General features: G+C 38.5%; 1 protein-coding gene across 1 annotated transcript; it reads left to right on the top strand.

Annotated features, from left to right (window-relative positions):
* Positions 1-27,747, top strand: LOC126263417 (A-kinase anchor protein 17A-like). The gene is made up of 3 exons (XM_049960510.1): positions 1-113; positions 15,821-16,319; positions 27,685-27,747. Exons 1-3 carry the CDS (start codon positions 1-3, stop codon positions 27,745-27,747), a joined length of 675 nt encoding a protein of 224 aa, XP_049816467.1.
* Positions 27,748-27,965: the final 218 nt, after the last annotated feature.

The following is a 27,965-nucleotide window of genomic DNA, read 5'->3' as shown; positions in this document are numbered from 1 at the left end:
ATGAACCAGACTAAGGATGACAACCTCTTTGATGTGAATCCGTACAACATTCCTAATGCTGCAGAGATGCTGAAAGAGTTGATGTACTATATACCATTGTGGACAGCTGTGATGTATCCTTCTTTCCATATTCCTTTATCTATTCGTTCGTCAGCGGCGACTGAAGGACAATTTTCAAAATTAAAGACAATGGACTTTTACGAGCAACCCTTACGAGTAGACACATTCATTTTTCAACATTTGAACTGGCTGTGTGAGGAAACAAAACTGTTTGTGGCACTTATGATGGAAAAAACAAGAACCAAAGCAAGCTGTGAAGCACAAAACAACTGAAGCATCAGTGCCTTACCATAAAGAAGAAAACTGGAGAGGAAAAAATAAGAAGCTGAAGATAACAAACCCCAAAAGCAATCTTCTACTCGCTAATTCGGAGACCACTCTGAACAATACCTTAAGAAGTGAGACCCAACACAAATATGGCAATGGGACAGAGTTAAATAAAATTTTTAATAGTTTTGAGTACAGATTTTATCCTACTTCGAGCTCACTTGTTATGAATGCGGAGAAAAACAGTCTCTCAGTCAAAAGTTCTCTTCAGATGATAATTTACTGCCGAATTTGGACTCTAAAGAGATATTTCATTCCACAAAAGACTAGCGCAAACCATACTTCACCAGGGATGTCATTGAAATTTCATCCTATGGTTCGAAAAGAGAAGAAAACCGAGAGACCTGTAACAAGAAAATGGAGGAGAGTGCAATGCTTAAAAAGCTTCAAAATGAAATCATTGTCACATCGAGCATGCAAACTAAGAGCAAGAAAAAATACTTAGATGGTTGCCCAAACTGGAATTCGACTAAGAAATTCATAGACATTAATTTGCCACTTTTCCCAAATGGGTCCTCAAGCAAATTCAAATCTGCTACCTACAATTTGAAGGGAACGTGCAGTTTCGATTCTTTGGTGACCTTATTCATGCAAGCAATATCACTCAGCGATGATTTCAAAACTACCATTCAAATAGTGAGCCATCCATTTTTGGATCTGGCTTTATATGTTTTGGACACAAAAATCATGAACTCCCAGCATTTTAAGCAGAGATTTGATATTTTATTTGTGATACTGTTCCTAAAAAAGGAGTTGGGAATTACAATAATACAATATTAAAAGATATCCCGATTTGCAATAAAAAGATATCATGTCCGACATGGCTAAATTCTCGCTATGTGAAATTAGACTATATTTCCGTTGATATGTATGTGATTTTCAGACTTGGTTATAACTTCATGCAAGAGGCTCCAGATGCAACAAATGGAAGTCTAAAGACTATCATAAAATGCAAAAAATGTAAAGGAGAAGCAGTCGAAGAAAAGGAATTTTGATGCTACTTGATGATAGATACTAGAATAACAACTTGTCCACTAACTTAAGATCAGTTTCCTCTCAACCAAAGGAAGAAATGTATGTTGCAAACGATCTCGAGAGAAATTGTAGTCAACAATCAAGAATACACCCTCGCTCTCGTTGGTGCCATTCAATATAAGAGCTCCATCAAACACTACATGGCATATGTCTTCGAAGCAGTACAATGACCTATATAAAGATGTACAGATAGTTTCAAAAGAAACGATAAATTCTCCACACCTGTTCATGTATGTCAAGACAGGAAAAGCTTCAAATGGCAGTTACAAGACTGAGGAGACGAAACAAGTAGTTCCTAATAGGAACTTTGCTTCATAAGGTAAGCAACTGCAAAAACTTGGTACCTAAATATTACAAATACGGCTCTTATGTTAATTCTTAGTATCTTTGTTTCTAGAACCACAGCCTTCCTGTTTTAGTTACTAGAATATGAGCATTTTATGCCCTAAATTTCACGTAGATATTTTTGTACCTATTTTCTTAGTTGTTTCACACCCCGTAAATTCTAACTTATTTATTACTGAATTCCTTACTTATGTATTTCCTTCTGTGTTTTAGTGTTTCCTGAAGAAGAGCTGTTAAGGGATCTGTATATCACGGTTTATTGGTCCTTTGAAATTTAATAATGCAAGACAGTCAATAGATTCAGGAATGAAACTTCTATCAAACAATAAGTGTATTGTGTGAAAAAAATTGTAAATCTGTAGAATACATTGTGCAGTGAATATTGATGTTTTTCTTACATACCGAATTACATGTAATTGTTATTTTAGGTTCAATGTACTTACACACAATTACAAATAAAAGATAAAAAACAAATTTTACTCATTGAATTATTACCTTCTTGAAACAGTAAACCAGTAATATTTACCAGTTTCATGTTTTGATTATTTTTGAAAAAATGTATTTTAAGAGGCAATTTTTTCTCCTAATAATTTAAGAACATAATATTACATACTCCAGCTTAAAATATTTAATCCATTGTTGAATAATGTGGTTCAGTGTGCAGGCCAGCACTATATTATTATTCATCCATGACTTTGTTAACGTAGCTTTAATAGTGGATGAGATAGCAGTAACAATATCTCTGTATGCAAACACGTTGATTACAGAAAATTTAAACTAGAGATATGTATGTCATTTTCTTCTCAATGACGACATTTCAAACCATTCCTGCTCCATAATCTTGTTGATTCCTTTCGTGTCCTTTTCATTTTCTTTAGTTTTACCTCTTTTCTTTGTTATTCTTGCCTCCTTTTTAATGCTTTCAGCACCTTTTTCAATTTCTGTGACATGTTGCCTGTCCGCTCATAGCAGCACAATTTTCATGTTGTTCTTAGTTTTGATGCCTGGTCTCCTCATTGTTTATAATCTGCTTTTTACTCCATCAGTAAAACATATTGTGACATCCATTCCACCAATGTGAAAAGCTGAAATGCCAACAACAACAGAATTCGGCAAGTGTTCCCAAATGCATCTGTTGAAACGCATTCTGATTTTGTTTTATGCCATGTAAACATTTTTCCTGCACATACGACACTCGACAGGTTCTTCAAAGGCATTACATAAACGAGTTTCTACGGAAATTACATCGCCCAAAGTAAACAAAATAACATTTAAGCACGAGAATGCCGAGGTACTGTACACATAGTGTATATTTTTAGAATCATGCAAAACCAGAAGAATTTTATTACGTAAAACAGTAAGTTTTTGAGCTCTCACAACATCCAGGACCCACTAACAGCTAAAAATATGCCTAGGACCCTCATAGATGAAAGTTAGGTGGCAACATCACCGGACTCTAGGATATAAAAAAACATGTGCTGAGTGTAACGAGTAAATTTGAAATTGCTATCGTTAATATTGTTGCAAACATTTGTTCTAGTTAGAAAGGAAGTGTGTAAGTTTGATGAGTTACACTACAGCGAGAGTCAAAAGTCTTTACAATGTATACAAATATAAGTATATTTAAATGAATATATTGTACAAACGAACTAAGTAGTATGTTAAAATCCTAATTCAGTACATGACTGATAGAGGTGTTATTATCTTGAGAGGATACAGTATTAACGTTAATAAGGAGTTCGAAATTTGTAAACAAGAACCTCGTTTATTTGGCCCTCACTAATCCGGATTTCTGGCTTATCATATTTTGTGTCCCTTGGCCTTTTTCTCTTTTTTTCTTATAACACGAAGATGTGTAGTCAGTGGAGTACATAGACTGCTTATCACTAGGCCGGTAATTTAGTCTAGCACCGAGTGATGAAGGAGCTCAGACTGTGTGAATGACATTGTTTCTAAGTATTGTAAATTAATATAACCGTCACACCGTTATATTACTATAACTGTCACTCCAAAAGAAATGCACACTATTTTTTTAAAATCCATCTTTTAATCTACATGTTTGAAAGTTTTACAGTGTGTAGATACATCCTTTAGGAACAATATTTTCATTTCTCCACATAATTTCCACCCCTCTCAACTGCCTTATGCCATCTTGGAACCAGAGCCTGAATACCCACATGGTAAAATTCTGAACCTACCTGTTGGAGCCACTGTTTGGCAGCGTGCACAAGGGAGTCATCATCTTCAAACCTTGTTCCACGAAGAGCGTCTTCCAGTTTCCCAAAGAGATGATAATCACATGGAGCCAGGCCAGGACTGTAAGGCGGGTGTTTCAGTGTTGGCCATCTGAGTTTTGTGATCACTTCCATGGTTTTTTACTGACATGTGGCAGTGCATTGTCGTGCAATAGTAAAACATTCTGCTTTTGCCAATGTGGTCGAACACGACTCAGTCGAGCTTGAAGTTTCTTCAGTGTCGTCACATATGTATCAGAATTTATGGTGGTTCCACTTGGCATGATGTCCACAACCAAGAGTCCGGAATCGAATCACACCATAGCCATAACTTTTCCAGGAGAAGGTGTGGTTTTGAATTTTTTTTTTCTTGGGTAAATTTGCATGATGCCACTCCATTGATTACCTCTTCGTCTCTGGTGAAAAATGATGGAGCTATGTTTCATCACCTGTCACAATTCTTCCAAGAAATTCATCTCCACCATTCTCGTACTGTTCCAAAAGTTCGCTGCATATCGTTTTTCTTGTTTCTTTGTGAGCCACTGTCAACATCCTGGGAACCCACCTGGTGCGAACCTTTTTTAACACCAACACTTTCAGCATTCTGCAAACGCTTCCTTCCCCTATCCCAACGTAGCGTGACAATTCGTTCACTGTGATGCGTCTGTCAGCAGTCACCAATTCGTTAACTCTCTGCACATTGTCAGAAGTGTGTGCAGTACGAGGCCTGCCACTGCGGGGACAATCCTCAATATTGCCGTGCCCGCTTTCATCACGTAACCTGCTTGCCCACCGACTAACTGTACTGTGATCGACAGCAGCCTCTCCATACACCTTTTTCAACCTCTTGTGGATGTTTCCCACTGTCTCGTTTTCACAGCGCAGGAATTCTATGACAGCAAATTGCTTCTGACGAACGTCAAGTGTAGCAGTCATCTTGAAGACATGCTGTGACGGCGCCACTCACGGGAACAGGTTGAACTAAGTTTGAAAACAAGCGGGAAGGATGTATCTACATACTGTAAAACTTTCACACATGCACAATGAGAATTGTATTTTTACAAAAATAATTTGCATTTCTTTTTGAGTGACCCTAGTACGTTGCATAGTAACCATGACAACAGCTCTCCCGCCACGGCTCAATGTACCTCTGGTGCGCTTCTCGACAGGTGTGACACCATCTCGTTAGTGGCGCATGTGAATGTATGCGCTTTCTCAGCCATTTGTTTGTTTTGCACTGACGAGCCTTCTCTCTTTGAATCATCTAAGTGTGCACATCCCACACTTCCACCTACAGTTACTACAGTCAGTGTTAAGAAGCTGTACCGGCATTTGTACATTGCTGAACATTTAGACTTTTTGTATTTAGTAGAATATTTCCGCATTATCCGGACTTTCGGTAATCCGTATTACATCCGGTGCTACCTTGTACGAATAAATAAGTTTCTTGTGTCCTGCAGTGTGCATTGTAACATTGTTTATGTCTCACATAATTCCAAAATAAAAGTGAGAATTCACGATCCGTCCTCACAGATGAATTTCCGGCAGTACCTCTTCTCTTGCGTTTCAAACTTCACAGAAGTTGTCCTACGAAAATTGCAAAAGTAGCACTCCTGGAAGAAAGGATATTGTGAAGATATTACTTCGTCAACAGCCTGGGGTTAGAGACCCGGTCCGGCACACAGTTTTTATCTGCCAGCAAGTTTCATATCGGCGGACACCCACTGCAGAGTGAACACACAATCTACACTCCTGGAAATGGAAAAAAGAACACATTGACACCGGTGTGTCAGACCCACCATACTTGCTCCGGACACTGCGAGAGGGCTGTACAAGCAATGATCACACGCACGGCACAGCGGACACACCAGGAACCGCGGTGTTGGCCGTCGAATGGCGCTAGCTGCGCAGCATTTGTGCACCGCCGCCGTCAGTGTCAGCCAGTTTGCCGTGGCATACGGAGCTCCATCGCAGTCTTTAACACTGGTAGCATGCCGCGACAGCGTGGACGTGAACCGTATGCGCAGTTGACGGACTTTGAGCGAGGGCGTATAGTGGGCATGCGGGAGGCCGGGTGGACGTACCGCCGAATTGCTCAACACGTGGGGCGTGAGGTCTCCACAGTACATTGATGTTGTCGCCAGTGGTCGGCGGAAGGTGCACGTGCCCGTCGACCTGGGACCGGACCGCAGCGACGCACGGATGCACGCCAAGACCGTAGGATCCTACGCAGTGCCGTAGGGGACCGCACCGCCACTTCCCAGCAAATTAGGGACACTGTTGCTCCTGGGGTATCGGCGAGGACCATTCGCAACCGTCTCCATGAAGCTGGGCTACGGTCCCGCACACCGTTAGGCCGTCTTCCGCTCACGCCCCAACATCGTGCAGCCCGCCTCCAGTGGTGTCGCGACAGGCGTGAATGGAGGGACGAATGGAGACGTGTCGTCTTGAGCGATGAGAGTCGCTTCTGCCTTGGTGCCAATGATGGTCCTATGCGTGTTTGGCGCCGTGCAGGTGAGCGCCACAATCAGGACTGCATACGACCGAGGCACACAGGGCCAACACCCGGCATCATGGTGTGGGGAGCGATCTCCTACACTGGCCGTACACCACTGCTGATCGTCGAGGGGACACTGAATAGTGCACGGTACATCCAAACCGTCATCGAACCCATCGTTCTACCATTCCTAGACCGGCAAGGGAACTTGCTGTTCCAACAGGACAATGCACGTCCGCATGTATCCCGTGCCACCCAACGTGCTCTAGAAGGTGTAAGTGAACTACCCTGGCCAGCAAGATCTCCGGATCTGTCCCCCATTGAGCATGTTTGGGACTGGATGAAGCGTCGTCTCACGCGGTCTGCACGTCCAGCACGAACGCTGGTCCAACTGAGGCGCCAGGGGAGAATAGCAGCCTGCATTGCTGCGAAAGGTGGATATACACTGTACTAGTGCCGACATTGTGCATGCTCTGTTGCCTGTGTCTATGTGCCTGTGGTTCTGTCAGTGTGATCATGTGATGAATCTGACCCCAGGAATGTGTCAATAAAGTTTCCCCTTCCTGGGACAATGAATTCACGGTGTTCTTATTTCAATTTCCAGGAGTGTATTTCATAAACCATTGGCACCATAAAAATGTTATGAGTGTTCTTCAAAGAACTCTCAACAAAGGGGTTGTGACAATTTATTATAATGTAGACCAAGTGAGTCTCTCGTAAATGATATTATCTCATTAATCGTTATCCCCACAAAAAATGTTTTTACAGTTTTCGGTAGAACTCTTGGGGTCCTATTAAGAAATGCCATCAGAACTTTTGTAGGAATTTATTACTTTTACATACAAAAGTGAGTCCCACATTAACGTAATTATCTCATATAATGTTATCGTCATAAAAAATGTTATTATAGTTTTCGGTAGAACTCTGTGGGTGCTATTCAGAACTGTCATCAGAACTGTTCTACGAATTTTGTTTTCGTAGAGAAAGTGAGTATCAGATTAAAACAATTATCACACAAACTATTATCGTCACAAAAATGTTCTTAACATTTTCAATACAACTCTTCAGGTGCTTTCTAGAACTGCCAACAGAACTGTTATACAAATTTATTTTTTTCCAAACTGACAAATAATTTTTTACTCTACCAATATTTTGTGTTCTTCCTGAAATTCTGCATAACTATTCGTGTTTTGAGCAGGGAACTCTAGAGCTATTGCATACAGATCAAGAACTATGAAAAAAATTATGTTTCTCGTAAAAGGGGTGCAAACTTCACGGGAGATGCTCATAATCATTCCTTATTAAATGCAGTTACTTCGTAAACAACTACCTGCACAAAATATGTTACTAGCATTTTCGATACTACTCTTAAAATGCTATCCAGAGCTGTCATTAGAACCGTTGTACGAATTTCTTTTTTTCTTGTAGAGAAAGTGAGCCCCACAATTAATCAATTATCTTGCAAACTATTATCACCACAAAACAATTATTATGATTATCGATAGAAGTCTTGGGGTGTTATCCAGAACTGTTCATCAAAACTGTTGTACGAATTTATCTTTTTCTGTCGAGGACGTGGGTCTAACATTAAAGCAATTATCGTATAAACTATCATCGCCACATAAGGATGTTATTAGGATTTTCGATAGAACTCTTGGTGTTCTGTTCAGAACTGTCCTCACAACTGTTGTACGAATTTACTATTTGCGAAAATTGACAAAGAATGGTTTCGATACGAAAAGTTTTACGAGTAATGCTATTTTCTTCACTAAATTCTGCAGGACTATTCAAATTTTGTACAAAGAATTTTAGAACTGTGCATATCCATCAAGAACTCCGAAAAAAATATATATTTCTGAAAAAAGGGGTGCCAACTTCATAGTAAGTGAAAAGGTTTCCTCCTTAAATTGCAATTATCTCGTAAACTATTAGCTGCACAAAAAATTGTTATTAAGATATTCGATAGAACTATTGGGGTTCTGTTCAGATCTGTCCTCAGAACTGAAACTTCCTGGCAGATTACAACTGTGTGCCGGTCCGAGACTCGAACTCGGACATTTCCCTTTCTCGGGCAAGTGCTCTACATCTGAGCTACCCAAGCACGACTCACGGCCCCTCCTCACAGCTTTACTTCTGCCAAAACTGTTGTACGAATTTATTTTTTGCGAAAATCGACAAAGAATGGTTTCGATACCAAAATTTTCTCGACTATTATGGTTTTCTTCGCTAAATTCAGCAGAGCTATTCAAATTTTGTACAAAGAACTGTAGAACCATGACATATCTATCAAGAATTCTGAAAAATATATATATTTCCGAAGAAAAGGGTGCTAGCTTCACAGTAGGAGCTCTTATGGGGTTCCTAATTAAGTTGCAATTACCTGTTGCATTACCTGTACAAAAAAATGCTACTAGGATTTTCGATACAACTCTTCAAGTGGTGTCCAGAACTGTCATCAGAACTGTTGAACGAATATGTAGAGAAAGTGTGTCCCACATTAAATCAATTTATCTCATAAACTATTATCGCCACAAAAACGGTTATTGGGATTTTCGATAAAGCTTTTATTTATTTATTTATTATCATCCCAATGATCACATTTGTGATATAGGATTTGTCAGGGTACATTTTAACAACTATATAATATCTTTACAAAATTTGTATCTGTGCTGAATTCATATTAATCTATCTTATGTTTAATACAATATACAACTAATAAGTGTTTTTATAACATAATTTATTATGCACTGATGTAATTTCATTTGTCACATTAACTTAAACATATATTTTATACAGTTACGCAGAGATATTCACTTATGCTGTAATAGCATTTGTCAAGCATGTGGTTCTTTAGAACAGTTTTAAATTTATCCTCATTTTCCAGCTCTTTGATATGTTTTGGTAGTGCATTAAAAAGTTTGATGCCTTGATTACATACACGTTTCTGGCTTCTGGTCCTTGTTACAGCTTGTATGTGGAGATCTTTACATTGCCGTGTGTCGTAATTATGGAAGTCTGTATTGGTTTTCATTTTGTCCTGATTTCTTTTGATCACCAACAGACATTTCAGAATGTATAATGATGGAATTGTTAAAATTTTCAATGCTTTAAAAAGGGGTCTACAATGTGTTTGAGGTGGGCTGTGGGTCATTATCCGAATAGCAGGTTTTTGCAATTTGAAAATCTCATTTAGACGACAATTTGTTTTTCCCCAGAATACTATCCCATAGGATGCAATGGACTGAAAATAGCCAAAATATACTAATCTGGTACAGTCATTACTACAAACTCTTGAAATTATTCTAAGCACAAAACATGCTGAATTTAGTTTTAGTGCTAAGTTCACAACATGGTCCTTCCAATTAATCTTCTCATCAATGTGCATACCCAGGAATTTTGCACACTGTACTCTTTCAAGTTGTTTGCCCTCCATGGTGGGATTTAGGTCGTCCTGTTCACTTATTTTTCCATATTGCACATAATTAGTTTTTTTTTGCATTCAGTGTTAGCTTCTTAGCACTAAACCATTTTTGTATATCTTGTAGGACATGGTCCACAGTACTGTGCAATGACTACTTCATATCACTAACTATTAAACTAGTATCATCAGCAAATAACATGATTCTAGCTTTTCTCTCTGACACCTGAATATCATTAATGTAAATGAGGAACAGCAAGGGGCCTAATACACTTCCTTGGGGTACTCCTACTGTGACGTCCCTTGGATCTGATCTTAGTTCAATTTTTTGATTAATATTTTGTGCTGTAATTTCAACCACCTGCATCCTCTTTTCCAGATAAGACTCAAACCACTTTTTTACCGGTCCTCTGATACCTATAGCTTCAAGCTTTTTCAAAAGTATGCTGTGGTCAACAGTGTCAAAGGCTTTTGACAAATCTAGATTTATCCCAACTACACTATTTCCCTCTTCCAATTTAGTGATTATTTCTTTTGTGTATTGCCGGCCGCTGGTGGTCGAGCGGTTCTGGCACTACAGTCTGGAACCGCGCAACCGCTACGGTCGCAGGTTCGAATCCTGCCTCGGGCATGGATGTGTGTGTTGTCCTTAGGTTAGTTAGGTTTAAGTAGTTCTAAGTTCTAGGGGACTTATGACCTCAGCAGTTGAGTCCCATAGTGCTCAGAGCCATTTGAACCTTTTTTTTGTGTATTCTAGTACAGCTGTTTCGGTACTTCTCCCAGCTTGAAATCCATGCTGATTCCTGTTTATCAGATTGTGCATAATAAGATAATGTGTGACTCTATATTTCATTAGTATCTCTAAAACTTTAGAGAAAGCTGGGAGGAGTGAGACAGGTCTGTAGTTTTCTATTTTAAGTTTATCACCCTTTTTCAACAGGGGAATGACTTTAGAAATTATCAGTTTTTGTGGAAACACGCCCTCAGCCATTGACAAGTTTGCTATGTGCGCCAATGGTTTCGCTATCTGATTAGCTGTTTTCTTTACTAATATTATTGGCACCTCATCTACTCCAGCTGACATCTTGGACTTCAGACTTTTAATCACTTTTAAAACTTCCTTTTCGTTTGTTGGAACTGCCATCATACTGCTGGCTGCCTTGGGTGCTTCCATCTTAATCTGCTCCCCAAGATTCCTGCTTAATGTCTGGGGTACATTTAAAAAGTAATTATTTATATAATTAGGCATGGCATATTTATCTACCATTTTATTCTCCTCATCTTTTAGAATAATTTCCTTGTCTTTGGTAGGTACCCCAGTTTCTTTTCTCACAATTTCCCATGCTATTTTAGTTTTATTTCTAGACTGTTTTATTTCCATATTATTACTTAATAACTTTGCATTTGCAATTACTCTGCAGTATATTTTCCTATACCTCTTTACATGTTCTATAAAATCAATATTTGTACACTTCCTCAACTCTGAATTCAGTTTTTTCATGTTTTCACATGATTTCTTAATTCCAAGAGTCATCCAAGAACTTGAATTTATGTATCCAGTAGACTTGACTCTGGTCAGTTTCTTTGGAAAACACATCTCAAAGTTCATCATATAAATCGATGCAAATACACTATATGCCTCATCTGTACTTGACTGTTTCATAACATCTAACTAATTTTCATTTTCTAAGATACTTATGAACTGATGACAGCTGTCCACAGAGAAGTTTCTTTTGTAAATATTATTTACACCTTTATCTTCCTTTGACCTTAAAGGGATTTCAATGGTGAGAGCATTGTGGTCAGACAATCCTAAATCTATGTTTGTTACCTCTATGTCAGTTTCTGACATATTTGAGAAAATGTTATCTATGAGGCTATTGGAGGTGTTTGTTATTCTAGTTGAATTGTTTATGTGTGGTGACATGTTGAAACTCTTTAATATGTCCAAAAATTGCCTTTTTTGTTGACTTTCAACTAGAAGATTAATATTGAAATCACCACAAAGAATAATCACAGTTTCTTTTTTGTAAATAGTATTTAGCAACAATTCTAATTTATCAAAAAAGACTTCTATGTTTCCACATGGTGACCTATACACTGTTATGACTATGACTTTTTTCATCAGGCCATATAGCTGGACAGCACCTGCTTCAAAAAACTTTTCAATACTTAAGTTCTCTGCTTCACATCTCTTTTTAAATTCTAACTCTTGTCTAAGGTAAATACCGACTCCACCACCTTTTGCAATTTTCCTACTATAATTATTTGCCAGTTTAAATGGATTAATATGAATACTACTAATTTCTTCGTCCTTACACCAATGTTCTGTAATACACAAGACATCAGGTTGGGTGTTACTTACTGCTATTTCAAGTTCACAATATTTGTTCTTGAGGCACTGCACATTTAGAGTCATAATCTTTAGAACAGGGAAGTGAGCACTGGTGGTATTTCTCCTTTCGTTTAACACTGTTATCTTGGAGTTTTCATTATGGCTGGATACCAAAAATCCTGTTGTACCACAGGTTACTTGCTTCTGATGCTTTTCCTACTTGAAGTGGATGATGCTGATTGATTGTTTATACTAGCTGTGGCAGCTGATGACATTTTAATATTTGCAATAGCAGATGATGATGTTTTCAGTGCTTCAGCAAATGTTGCTCTTGTTAAGGTTTTCATTTCTTCTGCTTCCGTCCTCATTTGGAGTGGGATTTTAGGGAACTTTTCTACTGTTATGCGGCTTATTTCTTCTAGTATCTTTTCACCCATCACCTTTTTTCCATAATAGTTCCTGTGCTGTCCATGCCTCGTGAAATGATTTCTCACTGAGCTGTTTGCATCCACAAAAGTTGCACACTTAAAAGCACAGCAGATCTTCCCGAATTTATTATTTGTTGACTTTATTTCTTTGTTTACACATGATTCCTCGATTAGATCATGTCTATGTGGCACACTTACAACGAGAACCTTTAAATTTAGATCTGACAGCTTTTTTAGAGTTGTTTGAAGTGCCCTTGTCGCTAGTTGGCTTTCATTTTTGTATATGTCATTTGCTCCACCTATTAGCACACAGCATGTTCCAGTCTTAACTAAGTTTTCACAATTATTTACTATTTCATTAAGGGGAGCACCAGGTTTGACAATGGCTGTTACTCTGAATTGCGACTGCCGATCATTTATTATTTGTGCCACACCCTTTGCATGACTATCACCTAATACACAGACTTGATATCTGTTGTTCTCCAGGTGCCCTCGTTCCGTCGTTTTTATAGTACACTTTGGAGAAACACTTCTGTCGTTAGAACACACAGATGATCCAGATTCACTTTCACTTGTCTTATTTTTTGAGTTCACATTTCGTCCTGTCGTGTCTTTATTACCCGTTTTTCTTTGCACTCTATTTACTGACGATGTCATACCGCCAGAAAGATTTCGTTTACTACTAGCAGAAGTTTTGTTTGAAACAAAAATTGCCGGTATGTTTTCAATACACTCGTTTTTTAAATCGTCATAATTCCGCTGCTTTATCAGTTTCTCTAACTTATTTACGTAACGATTTGCAAGCACAAGGTCTTGCTAAAGCGATGTAGTAACACTTTCTTCTATGCAGTTATCGTATCTTGACAAAGCTACCGTTAGTAGATCGCAGCATTCCATGCCACAGTCACATTTTGCGTCCCATTCTTCCGTTCCCGCGAAACACTTTGTATGAATCCATTTTTGCGACACTGCACATAACTTGATACCTTTCGCGATGTAGTTATTGCACTTTATACAATTTATACTCGATATGTAGCCGTTTACCGTGGAACTATTTATACACACTTCTACACGCGACGCTATCTTGCAGACGTTACGATCGTCCCCTTACATACTTGCCGCTTCCAATAAAGTTCAGTAAAACGTAAAATTAAGTGAACAAGAACTGATATGAATTATTGAAACTTTTACAGACATTCAAACTAACAAGCAAAATAAAGACGGGCTGATCTTGGGGTTCTGTTCAGAACTGTCCACAGAACTGTTAAACGAATTTGCTTTTTGCGAAAACTGGCAAAGAATGGCGTCCATACCAAAATTTTTTCGAGTATTGTTGTTTTCTTCGCTAAATTCTGCAGAACTATTGAAATTTTGTACAAACAACTCCAGAACTATGGCACAACTATCAAGAACTACGACTTGTCCTAATAATGCTACACACAGAAGCCTACATCTAAATACATATTCCGCAAGGCATATAGCGTCCCCAGTGCCATATTACTAAAAGACTTAAAAACAATATTTATGAAGAAAAGACATTCATAAATTAAATAATATATTTTTTTTTTCATGTAGCCGTAAAACAATAATTTCTCTGTCGAGAAATGCAAAGAAATGCAATGCAAAGAAATATAACAAATTGATCTAAAGAGACGACAAGATACGCTCTTTTGATAATTTTTTTAGTCGTCTTCACTTTTTCTCTAGTCTTTAATGTGCATCGACGGACATCTTGTGAGTGCTGGCAAATGTAAGGATATTTGTATGAGTTAAGCATATAATATACTGATTTAATATTATTGTGCACTTTTAATTTGTAAGAGGTGATCCCGATTTCATGCCCGCCTTCCTTGAATTAACCTGCATTCAAGTAATTTACAGTTCAACAATCGCAGCGGCCGATGCAGCCAACGACGCCATTACGTGGCGATATTAACTTATGAAAAATTAGCGGAAGCGGAAAACTCGCCCGCTATTAACATAATATTAATTTTTCTCCACAGCCGCCCGACGTTGCAGAAAATACTTAGCTTTAAGATTCTTATTTTCAGTACCATAGCCGAGACCCAGAGCCAGGACTCTGACTACAATACATTGGTTAACGGAGGTAAGAAAAATACTCTCGCGCGTGTGTGGGCCGCAATTTTAATTAATAACTAAAGATTTATTGCTTTAAAGTGAACTGACTAGCCGAGGAAATTAATATGAAAAGTTTATTACATTGTACAACTTATATGCTCATGTTTTAAGATTCAGCGAGTCTAACATTCATTAACGTAACAAATAATTTAAGATTAATATTGCTAAAATGGAGAACTTCAGGAAAGCATTTAATCGTAAAATCAAAATTAAATGACATATCATGTTTATTAAGGCCCACAACGTAAGTTGGCAGCAATCAAAAAATAATAATAACAATAATAATATATATATTTAATTACGAGGGCCGACGGACGCGAGATTGGCGCCGCAACTTTGGGGCCCGATTAATATGATTCCATTGTACTGAATGTAATTATGTATGTGTCTAATTGTTGTAAAATATTAATGCTAATATGAATTCTTTTACATGTACAACAACAAAACCACACCCTGAGGAGATCTGGAGAGGAAAAAGTGTAGAAAAGAAAAAGGATTGCGAGAAAGAAAAATAAGTAAGGTAAGGCCTATTGTGCAAGCATCCTGTGTAGCTCTGTGCGGTATATCGAACCCATGTGTACATGAGATACCTTCGGTGTTTTGTGTATTTATGTGTTTATTTTTGGAGGGGATAATTATTCGTTTTGTTTATTTATATGTTTATTTTTGGAGGGGATAATTAATCATGTGTGTATCAGTGTTAAAGATTCGTCAGTGGCTTAAAGTGAATTTAGTGTGGGTAAGATAGGACAACCTAAAGCATCCGTACCAGAAGAACAAAATTCTGTTAATATGGAAAGTGAGGATCATTTGCAATACGTAAACGAATCCCAAGCCACCGCCTCGGATAACATAATTTCCGGAGCGGGGGGCGAGGATCTGTGGACGGTGAATGTCGCTCCACAGCAGAATGGGAATAGAGTAACAACTCCACTGCCTGGACAGGGGGGCCAATCGAGTGCTAGATTAAGCGGGGCACCAGTATGCTCACCGATTGCGCAGGTTAGAAGAAAGAGATAGGGAAAGAGATCAGAAACTGGCTCAGATGCTCTATGAGCAAGAGCAACAAAGAGAACAGAAAGAAAGGGAAAAAGAAAGAATGTCAGAACAGAGAGAAAAACAAAGAGATGAAAAACTGGCTCAGATGCTACGTGAGCATGAGCAGCGCAATGAAGCAAAACTAGATAGGATCCAAAGCGAACTTGCCGAGATGCGGGACGCTTGCAAAGAAATCCCCGATCTTGTGCAAAGCTTAGCCAGCGAGATGCAGAAATTACAGATATCGCAGGCTAGGCTTGAAGACAATGTCCAGACTTTAACCAATCGCGTGGATAATGTGGAGATAGATGCACGGAAAAGTATTGACGCATATTTGGAAGTGCAAGCTCAAAAAGTAGAAAAAGAATTAAATGAATGGCTAGAAGTAAAGGATCGCGAGATATCTGCAAAGGTTGAAAGCGACGTAAAAACAGCTGTAGAACAAGCGACTGCGGCCGCGAGTGTAAATATTGACGCTAGCGCTGCTGCACTACGTGCCGAATTAACACAGATCAAATCCCGTGTGACAGCGGAGTTGCCAAATTGGCAACAGGAGGTCGCGCGGAGACTGTCTGCGTTGGAAAGCAATGTAAACAGCGGACAGATCATGAATCCGACTCTGCGTACTGATTACTGTAATAACGCAGACTGTATGCAGGGTGCGAGTGCGCTACCGCAACCTAATGCGAATTATGAGCACGAACAACATGCGATACCGTGCAGCGCACATCACGAAGTGATGAATGAATGTCCCAGAATGTAGCAATCAGATGTGCAAAAAAGAGGACAATGTAATAAAACACAGGACATTCCAACCCTTCGATAGCGAAAAACGAAATGTCCACCCTGTTGTATTTATTAAGAGCTTCAGGAATGTGTTTCCCAGGACATGGACGGAAAGACAAAGAATACAGTTCGTGGTCTCCTTTATCCAAGGTGACGCGGCACTGTGGGCCACCGACGTGTCCGGAAAATGTCTAACGATGAAACAGTTTGAAGGTGCTTTCTTGCAAAAATTCTGGTCCGATAGCGTCCAAGAAAGACTACGAAAGGAGTTGTACAGTCCAGAAATGTACAATCCTAAGATGGGAACGTTACGCAAATATTTCGAAAAGTATATAAACAAAACCAGGTACTGGGACGAACCAATGTCCGATCGTGACATAATCAGATTGATAAAAATGAAGTTGCCCAGTGAAATTAAAAGATATTTCATCAATGTGCCGGAATACGATATAGAACAATTCATGGAAATAGTGGATTCTGTTGACTTATTGATCGAAGATATAAAAACCGAAAACAAGTGGAACCATGCAGGCTGTAATCAACAAAAAGCCGATTACAATAGCAGCCACAGTAACGGTAGCAACAACGGGAATAAGCAAGAGCACCGGCAACAGAATCGAGACACAAACAATGGCAATGGTTATAACGGCAACGGTTATAATCGTCAAAATCGAAAGAGACATCATGATGGACGCATGAGTAATGGATATAATGGTAACGGCAATCCGCAATGGCGGAACAACCGAAACCAGTGGCGTGGTTGTAATGAACCAACACCACAGTGGTAACAAAACACAGCGCCACAATGGAACGCCAACCCAGGTCCGTCACAGAACATGTCAGGGAGTTACAAGCGACCACCGCAAAACCAGAGCCATACACAATATCAAATTATACCATCGGGGAGGCAGGGTGGCCAACCCAATAGTAGCAACAACAACAACCAGAACCACAATGTGAGGTTAGTGGAAGTGACAGACAACTGTCAACCCACTAATGCTCATCCGTTAAACTAAAGACAGCCACAATACGCTCTCCGTTGTTGGCTGCAGGATGGTGTAGTGAGGGCACATTCACGGATGACAGCCATAAACTTTGTATGCTGAGATACAATGAAGGAACAAAAATAGAAAAGGAACTTGTAGACATACCGCAGAAATGTAACCGAACCGACAAAAGTGTTGTGCAGGCTATATTGCAAGCAGATATGTATGGAGCACCAATACACATAATAGTCGATACCGGTGCGTCAACCAATGTCATGAGTGCAAATTTTTACAAGTACTTGAGTCAAAATAATAGAATACCAGTATTGCCAGTGAAGAATTGTCGTGTAACAGGTGCAATAGGTGCACAATCTCATATCATAAGGCACCAGGTGCAAGTCGAGTTTACGGTAGGAAATGAAGCAATGAAAAGCTCGTTCCTAGTAGTTAAGGGATTAGGAGTTGCTTGCATCCTGGGGATAGAATTTTTACGCCAGAGGGACGCAAAAATCGACCTCTTGTGCGGGGAAGTAAGCCTTATGAATGAGGATAGACGTGTAATTTTGCCATTGTTGAGGACACGGGAAGTGCACGGTAAATATTGCCGGAACTTTCAGTCGAGATTCGAAGGAATACAGGTAATGAATTTATATTCTGACTTAAGTACAAGACAAGTATATTTTAAAGATTTTATTACTGAAGACAAAGAGGAAAAAAGGAAACTGATTGCCATGAAAGTTAGGGAGTTAGAACATTTGACTGAAGCACAACAAAACGAATTGACTCAGCTACTTACAGATTATGAGAATGTGTTTTCGGAAAAACCCGGTGTTATCGAGGGCTACACCTATAACATCGAAGTGGTACCTCACGATACTTTCTGTCACGCAAACTACACCATCCCGTGGTCAAAGAAGAGGCAGCTACGAAGGAAATGAGAAAAATACTTACAAAAATGTTCGCTCAGTAGAGCAACTTTCACATATATATAAGCAGTAGGTTAAGTTTAGAGTGTACTTTTTTCTGTGTGTAAATGTTAAGATTTTAGTGTAACATTTAAAGACAATGAGGCACACAAGATTAGTGTGATTCAATTTTGTAGATGTTAAGGAATAACAGTATTTTTAAACAATTACATTTTGAACAAAAAAAAAGGACGTAGATTTAAGAATATTTTAAAAATTTCATGTTGAAAAATGCTTTTAAAAAAATCAACAGCATGTAATGATGAAAGAATTTTTCATTAGTGTGTCATGGATATTTTTGAACTGTAGTAGTAACGCAACTTATGAAATTCAATATTATAGTGTATACGTTGTTCTATGTATTTATGTCTATACCGATCTTGAAATATGCTCAATCATAATTTACTTAACAATATCAGTGTAGGGTGTACATCACCCAAGGTACCTCATGTGTTGTGGACAAGGTACAAAGCAAATCAATAAACGCGACTACCGCTAAGCACTGTTAAAATATATTGCCATCTGCTAAGGCAGAGATTTGCACGAATTTGTAGTGTAAACAAAAGTCACAAATCTAACATTAATCTAGGAACTTGCACGCTAGGCCTAGATTATAAAATGTGTACGATAATGCGAGAGGCAAAGTTTTGTAAAGTCGAGCCTGGCTCTGGAGGGCAAGTACGCAATGAGTGGGCAGACATGACATGGGGACTTACCTCAGATGAGACGGAAATACAATTGTATAGTCAAAAAATCTGAAGGCAAGTACGACTCTAAGTGGAAAATGAAAAGAGATAATTAGTGCGAGAGACTGGTAAAATCCAGCACGAGCCAAAATCCAGTTCAGACTGAATGAAATACATTAGTGTTTGTGAACTAATCGAAACAGTCACTTTAAGCAGTGTGAAAAACTGTGAAGGTGAAACTGTGATATGGACAGTGAAGTGGCTAGTATTGAACGTTCAACAGCGGTAAGGACGCCAAACGCCAATATTACACACGAAAAACTGTGAATTTGCTTATAAATGTGAACTGTTAACGTGAAGTGAACCCACAGTCAATATTTTTGGGACAGACTGTAGTTTCAGTGAGCACAATAATGCGAGATTGGAATGCGATGCGTGGACTGTTGCAAAACAGCGACCGCAGAAACGACGAATGTTTGTGCTAAGCTCGTACTGGGACACTCACCAGTGCCTGCGAGTGCGGCGAAAACATAAATAATTGTATCAAGACAAAAACTGACGTGTAATGGAAACAGTGGCGCAACAAAACTTCATTCACGGTAGAAGATCCATGTCATGTATTCTGCAAGACAGTGCTAGCTTGACACTCGGAAACTGGCGAAAACTTAACAACAACTGCCGCACTAATAAATGCTTCTTTCCCACTAGCGTAACCATCTGCAGCGGGAAACAAATATTACGTTGGTTGTGTGTATGTTTCATGTACTACGTCGGAGATGCGTAGCAGAGCTGACCCCTGCCAACAAGCGCGAGGGGCGGATTTCATCCCACTCCGCCACGCCCGGCCGAGACAGAAGCGCATCGCCAACCGTGCAGCCGATCAGCTGATTCTGAAGTTCCGCGACGGCGAGAGACACGCTGGCGTCGAGCGGGCATTGACCTCTCCGCAGCCGCCACGACCGCCGAGCACCGAACACACCAACCGACGCCATCGCGAGCTAAACGACGCGGCGTAGATCATCAAAGACACCGCAATCAATTGTTATAATGACCTCATTTCCTTGCATAGTGCAACAAAAAATATTTGTAATGTATGCACATCCTGTACTCCAATGACATCCCAGAAACATTTAAGTGAAAGTGACCAAAGCAGTTAGTCTGTCGCTCCGCCGAGGTTTTCCTCAGGTTTCCCTACGGCCGCGCCAAATGGGGAGCGAACAGTTGACACCCCTGGGTCTTCAAGTTCTACAGACTAACTAGTGATTGTATACCTTGAACACTGCAAAAGTTGCAACACTAAGAAGAAGCAGCCAAAATGGAACTAATTGATTCTATGTCCTTTTGTACATGAATGTATACGTAACCAATTGTATATTATATTGTTATGTAGATAACTTCATCTGTATTACACTTTGTGTGCAACACACCTCAGTAATTTAACGATTTAAATATACGATGTGACATATGTAGACTGTGAAAGAAAAATCTGCGTGTGGACACTGTGGACATGAAAGAGGAAATATTTATGTCAAAAAACACGAACATTTTTTATGACATAAACATTTCGGGGGCAATATAGCGTCCCCAGTGCCATATTACGAAAAGACTTAAAAATAATATTTATGAAGAAAAGACATTCATAAATTAAATAATATATATTTTTTTCATGTAGCCGTAAAACAATAATTTCTCTGTCAAGAAATGCATAGAAATGCAATGCAAAGAAATATAACAAAGTGATCTAAGGAGACGACAAGATACGCTCTTTTGATAATTTTTTTAGTCGTCTTCACTTTTTCTCTTGTCTTTATTGTGCATCGACGGACATCTTGCAAGTGCTGGCAAATGTAAGGATATTTGTATGAGTTAAGCATATAATATACTGATTTAATATTATTGTGCACTTTTAATTTGTAAGAGGTGATCCCGATTTCATGCCCGCCTTCCTTGAATTAACCTGCATTCAAGTAATTTACAGTTCAACAATCGCAGCGGCCAATGCAGCCAACGACGCCATTACGTGGCGATATTAACTTATGAAAAATTAGCGGAAGCGGAAAACTCGCCCGCTATTAACATAATATTAATTTTTCTCCACAGCCGCCCGATGTTGCAGAAAATACTTAGCTTTAAGATTCTTATTTTCACTACCATAGCCGAGACCCAGAGCCAGGACTCTGACTACAATACAATGGTTAACGGAGGTAAGAAAAATACTCTCGCGCGTGTGTGGGCCGCAATTTTAATTAATAACTAAAGATTTATTGCTTTAAAGTGAACTGACTAGCCGAGGAAATTAATATGAAAAGTTTATTACATTGTACAACTTATATGCTCATGTTTTAAGATTCAGCGAGTCTAACATTTATTAACGTAACAAATAATTTAAGATTAATATTGCTAAAATGGAGAACTTCAGGAAAGCATTTAATCGTAAATCAAAATTAAATGAAATATCATTTTTATTAAGGCCCACCACGTAAGTTGGCAGCAATCAAAAAATAATAATAACAATGATAATAATATATATTAAATTACGACGGCCGACAGTATGTTTTCATTACACTCGTTTTTTAAATCGTCATAATTCCGCTGCTTTATCAGTTCCTCTAACTTATTTACGTAACGATTTACAAGCACAAGGTCTTGCTGAGGCGATGTAGTAACACTTTCTTCTATGCAGTTATCGTATCTTGACAAAGCTACCGTTAGTAGATCGCAGCATTCCATGCCACAGTCACATTTTGCGTCCCATTCTTCCGTTCACGCGAAACACTTTGTATGAATCCATTTTTGCGACACTGCACATAACTTGATACCTTTCGCGATGTAGTTATTGCACTTTATACAATTTATACTCGATATGTAGCCGTTTACCGTGGAACTATTTATACACACTTCTACACGTGACACTATCTTTCAGACGTTACGATCGTCCCCTTATATACTTACCGCTTCCAATAAAGTTCAGTAAATCGTAAAATTAAGTGAACAAGAACTGATATGAATTCATAAGACAGACACGAATTATTTAAACTTTTACAGACATTCAAACTAACAAGCAAAATAAAGACGGGCTGATCTTGGGGTTCTGTTCAGAACTGTCCACAGAACTGTTAAACGAATTTGCTTTTTGCGAAAACTGGCAAAGAATGGTTTCCATACCAAAATTTTTTCGAGTATTGTTGTTTTCTTCGCTAAATTCTGCAGAACTATTGAAATTTTGTACAAACAACTCTAGAACTATGGCACAACTATCAAGAACTACGACTTGTCCGAATAATGCTACACACAGAAGCCTACATCTAAATACATATTCCGCAAGGCATATAGCGTCCCCAGTGCCATATTACGAAAAGACTTAAAAATAATGTTTATGAAGAAAAGACATTCATAAATTAAATAATATATTTTTTTTTCATGTAGCCGTAAAACAATAATTTCTCTGTCGAGAAATGCAAAGAAATGCAATGCAAAGAAATATAACAAAGTGATCTAAAGAGACGACAAGATACGCTCTTTTGATAATTTTTTTAGTCGTCTTCACTTTTTCTCTTGTCTTTATTGTGCATCGACGGACATCTTGCGAGTGCTGGCAAATGTAAGGATATTTGTATGAGTTAAGCATATAATATACTGATTTAATATTATTGTGCACTTTTAATTTGTAAGAGGTGATCCTGATTTCATGCCCGCCTTCCTTGAATTAACCTGCATTCAAGTAATTTACAGTTCAACAATCGCAGCGGCCGATGCAGCCAACGACGCCATTACGTGGCGATATTAACTTATGAAAAATTAGCGGAAGCGGAAAACTCGCCCGCTATTAACATAATATTAATTTTTCTCCACAGCCGCCCGACGTTGCAGAAAATACTTAGCTTTAAGATTCTTATTTACACTACCATAGCCGAGACCCAGAGCCAGGACTCTGACTACAATACATTGGTTAACGGAGGTAAGAAAAATACTCTCGCGCGTGTGTGGGCCGCAATTTTAATTAATAACTAAAGATTTATTGCTTTAAAGTGAACTGACTAGCCGAGGAAATTAATATGAAAAGTTTATTACATTGTACAACTTATATGCTCATGTTTTAGGATTCAGCGAGTCTAACATTCATTAACGTAACAAATAATTTAAGATTAATATTGCTAAAATGGAGAACTTCAGGAAAGCATTTAATCGTAAAATCAAAATTAAATGAAATATCATTTTAATTAAGGCCCACCACGTAAGTCGGCAGCAATCAAAAAATAATAACAATAATAATAATATATATATTAAATTACGACGGCCGACGGTATGTTTTCATTACACTCGTTTTTTAAATCGTCATAATTCCGCTGCTTTATCAGTTCCTCTAACTTATTTACGTAACGATTTGCAAGCACAAGGTCTTGCTGAAGCGATGTAGTAACACTTTCTTCTATGCAGTTATCGTATCTTGACAAAGCTACCGTACAGGCGTCTAAAGCTAGCGAAATGAGGGATGCTCAACTACCGGACCTACCGATAGATGGCTCTACCAGCTGATTACTGTCGTCTGTATTGACCGCCATATTCGAATTTGGCAAGAAGTTTCTGTCGGTCTGTACGGTGTATAAGGAATTACGGATTATCGAAATGGTGATTTCTTGTTCCGCTTTCAATTGTACGAAGCGGTGGAGTAAGGAGAGTGACTTACCATTTCACAGGTAATAGGACTACCGATACAATGCGATAAAAATACAGACTTAGTGCGTTTGCTAATTCGATGTTTTTGACCAGGTTTCCTCTAAAGCACCCAGAGCTACTAAAGACGTGGATTACTTCCGTGAAGCGGAAAGATTTTAATCCTACATCTGGCAGTTTTCTTTGCGGAAACCATTTCCGACAAGATGATTACGTAGTGAGCCCTGGAACGTGGAAGAAACGTCTCAAACCCGAAGCAGTGACTTTCCGACACATTTGATGCCACCAAATAAACAGCCACGACGACATGTTGTTAGGATTTTGAGAGACAACGATGATTCTTCATTTGAGGTAGCTAATTAATTTCCTTGCTATGTGTGTGCTTTTTACTTTTGTGAATTTATTTCGTACGCTACACAGGTCTAAGCAATGTTGTAATACAGGTCCATATTTTTGTTTTTAGCGTTCTGTCATGGAATCCGTGCTCGATTTGCCCATTGCAGACGCTACTGATTGCGTGGAGAATGTTGTCAATGAGAATTCTTCCGTGGAAAGCATGTCCTACTTATCCAATGCAGAAGCTGCGAATTGTGTCGAAAACGTTACTATAAGGATGTTTTCACACCCCCATCGTTTTCTTATAATATTTCTTCATCAAGCCTTGAGTTATTTCAATCATATATAACGAAATTATTTCTTTATTTCAGAGTGCAGTTGGTTCTTCAGTAACTGATTGTGGTATACAGTCGAAAGTAGAAATGGGAGACATGGCGACCGAAACTCGCATTATTTTTTTTCCCCTCAGACATTGTGCACGAATTAAAACGTAAACTGAAGTGGGTCCGTGAAAAACTTCGAAGAAGAAAGTGTTTTCCATGGATGACATCATAAGTTCATTGAAGGAGAAGGGGCAACTTCCTGAGAAGTTACATAACTTCCTCAATCATCAGAAAGGAACACAAGTGGAATTAGTGTGCAATTTAGTGAACACCTCTCTCTCGTCAAAGCGTGATAGATACACAACAAATGTGAAAATGTTTGCTATGACTGTGTACTTTTATTCACCAGCAGCATATGAATACCTGCAAAAATTAATGCCTCTGCCCCATACATCATTGATTTCCAAATGGGTGGCAAGTGTAGACTGTGAACCTGCCTTCTTAAAAGATGTTTTCAAGTACATTCATTTGAACCCAATTGTAAGGGACCAGTTCAGCGATTCATGTCTAATTGTAGACAGTATGGGAATTAGGAAGCAAGTAGTTTGGGACCAAGGAAGTAAGCGGTACACAGGTTTTTTAGACTTTGGTGGGGAAGTGCCTCAGTCAAAAGAAGTAATAGAGGCATCTGAGGCTCTGGTTTTCATGCTTGTCTCTATTAAAGGCAAATTTAAATGCCCGATTGCATATTTCTTTATCAACGGTGTACAGTCAAATAATCAGGCCCCACTGATAAAATCTGCTTTAGAGAGGCAGCATAATTCTGGCATTAGGGTTTGGTGTGTTACATGTGATGGCTGTAAGGTAAATATAAGCACTTTACATTCACTTGGCTGTACTTTAAATTTTTCCAAGGGTGATTTTAAAAGCTACTTTCCTCATACTGTGGAAAAATACAATGTTTATTGTATCTTGGGCATGTGTCATATGATTAAGTTTGCCAGAAATGCTCTAGCAGAAGTATCTGCTATTGAGTCTCCAACTGGCATTATTAGATGGCATTTCATTGAGAAATTGAACAAGGTACAACAAGAAGAAGGCATGACATTTGCCAACAAACTATCAGGACAACATATAAGTAGTGTAAATAGAAAAATGAATGTTTCATTAGCTGCCCAGACTTTTGAGTTCTAGCGTGGCAGATAGTATATAGTTTTTGAGGAGGGTTGGTGATCCAAATTTTAAAGGAAGTGAAGCAACAGTAGAATTTTTGTATTATATTGATAGGATTTTTGATATTCTGAACTCCATAAATCCATTAAGTAAAGGGTATAAGAGCCCCTTGAGACTTGACAACAAATCTTATTGGCTTGGTATTTTCAGAGACACTGAAAATTATATCAAAAGCTTAAAAATCATTGGTGTTCCATTGCTGCTCCATGCAAGAAATACTTTTGCTTTTGGGATAATTTTCAATATCCGATCAGTCAGGCACATAGCTCTGGCAATTATGCTTCGCGTTGAATCTCCTAAAACCACATAGAGCTTTTTTTTCCAGCATTCAGTCCAGAGGTGGTTGGAACAACATTGCAAATGCATACCAGTTCAAATGTGCCATGAGAAAGTTGCTCTTGAGTAACAGTGTCACTGCAATGAATGGGAATTGCTCAAATTTTAATGTGTGTTGTTTGCCACCTGTTTATGATGTTCATGCAAGAAAGCATGTAGTTCAAAATGGTTCAAATGGCTCTGAGCACTATGGGACTTAACATCTATGGTCATCAGTCTCCTGAACTTAGAACTACTTAAACCTAACTAACCTAAGGACATCACACAACACCCAGTCATCACGAGGCAGAGAAAATCCCTGACGCCGCCGGGAATCAAACCCGGGAACCTGGGCGCGGGAAGCGAGAACGCTACTGCACGACCATGAGCTGCGGACAAAGCATATAGTAGAAAGTGATGAAAGTGCTGCAGAAAATGAAGTAGAGAAGTGGTGTGCAATTCTTGATGATAAGATTAAGTTCTCATTTTTCAAGCAAAACATACTCTATTATATTGCAGGGTATGTGTCATTGCGCCTTTCAAGGCAGATCACATGAAAAGACTGTCTTCACATACTGAATCCATCAGTAGTTATATCTGCATTAGAATGTATTTATCTCTATGCTTTTCCCAATATGGCCAATAAAAATGCATTTGTAAATTTTGTTAACTGGGGAAAACTGGTTAAAACAAGTGACTGCGTGTACTCTGTTGTAGAATACTCAGAAACTGTTTCAGATGTTTGTGATTGCTGGGGATTGCGACATGCCAAGATTTTGCATTGTGTTAAAATTAAATTTGTAGATTACCCATCTCCTGCTCCTGCTCTTGGTCATGATTATTATGAAATTGGGATTGAGGACTTACATCAGACTCAACTTGTTTGTAAGATTGCCCTGTACTCCTGTACACACTTAAAAACATATGGAAAAAAAGCCTGTTGAGAAAATTTTAAACAACAAATCAAGTATAAGGCAGAAGTTAAATAAACTCATATTGTTTAATCATGTATAGTGCTCAAATTGGAAAAGATTATGTATTGGTACATTTCATGCAGATGGGTGTGACATTTTGACAGATTTTTTAAAACTATTTTGCCCATAGATTTGTTTTTGTATAATGATGAACTTCAAATGATGAATCACATTGAAGTAAAATTAAGTCTTTACATCCTGTGTAGATATTGTAACAAAATTATAATTGTTTGTTATATAAGCTTATTTTAAGATGTTTGGTGTTACAAAACATGCACTTGCATTAAAAACAGGTGATTTGTGTGAAATTAATGAAAAAAAAGTTCTGAGACTTATTTGACAGATAGCTTTCAGTGTGAGAAAATATTTCCCTCAATAACTATGTTAACTTGAATTTTTCACTTTAAGAAAACAGTTTAATCACAGAATGGGTGTGATCTAATGGAGTATGCAGTGGCCCTATGTTTCACACAGTAATGTTTGTGGATACTCTGCAACATAAGAGCAATAAAATTGTTACTCTCTTAATTCTTGTTTTAATACTTCCTAGAATGAACACAATATTCCAATTGATCGTAAGCATTCTTATTACTTTAGACCTATTCTAGAATAAGGGGGCCTGATTCAGGCAAAACCTAATTTTCCGAATTTTGTCTTTATTTTGCTAGGAGGTCTTTCTATTATATTTTCCTGTGTTGAGGGAGGGGGAGGGGAAGAGAATGCAACTAATCATATAGAATTATCTTTCTAGCACTACAAAGTACTGAATACAGTGATTACAGTTACACTTGGAAATCTAGGAAATTTCAAAAAATGGTTCAAATGGCTCTG

This window comes from Schistocerca nitens, chromosome 6 (genome assembly GCF_023898315.1).
Source record: "Schistocerca nitens isolate TAMUIC-IGC-003100 chromosome 6, iqSchNite1.1, whole genome shotgun sequence".
NCBI lineage: Eukaryota > Metazoa > Arthropoda > Insecta > Orthoptera > Acrididae > Schistocerca > Schistocerca nitens.
This window is presented reverse-complemented; position numbering and strand designations above follow the sequence as displayed.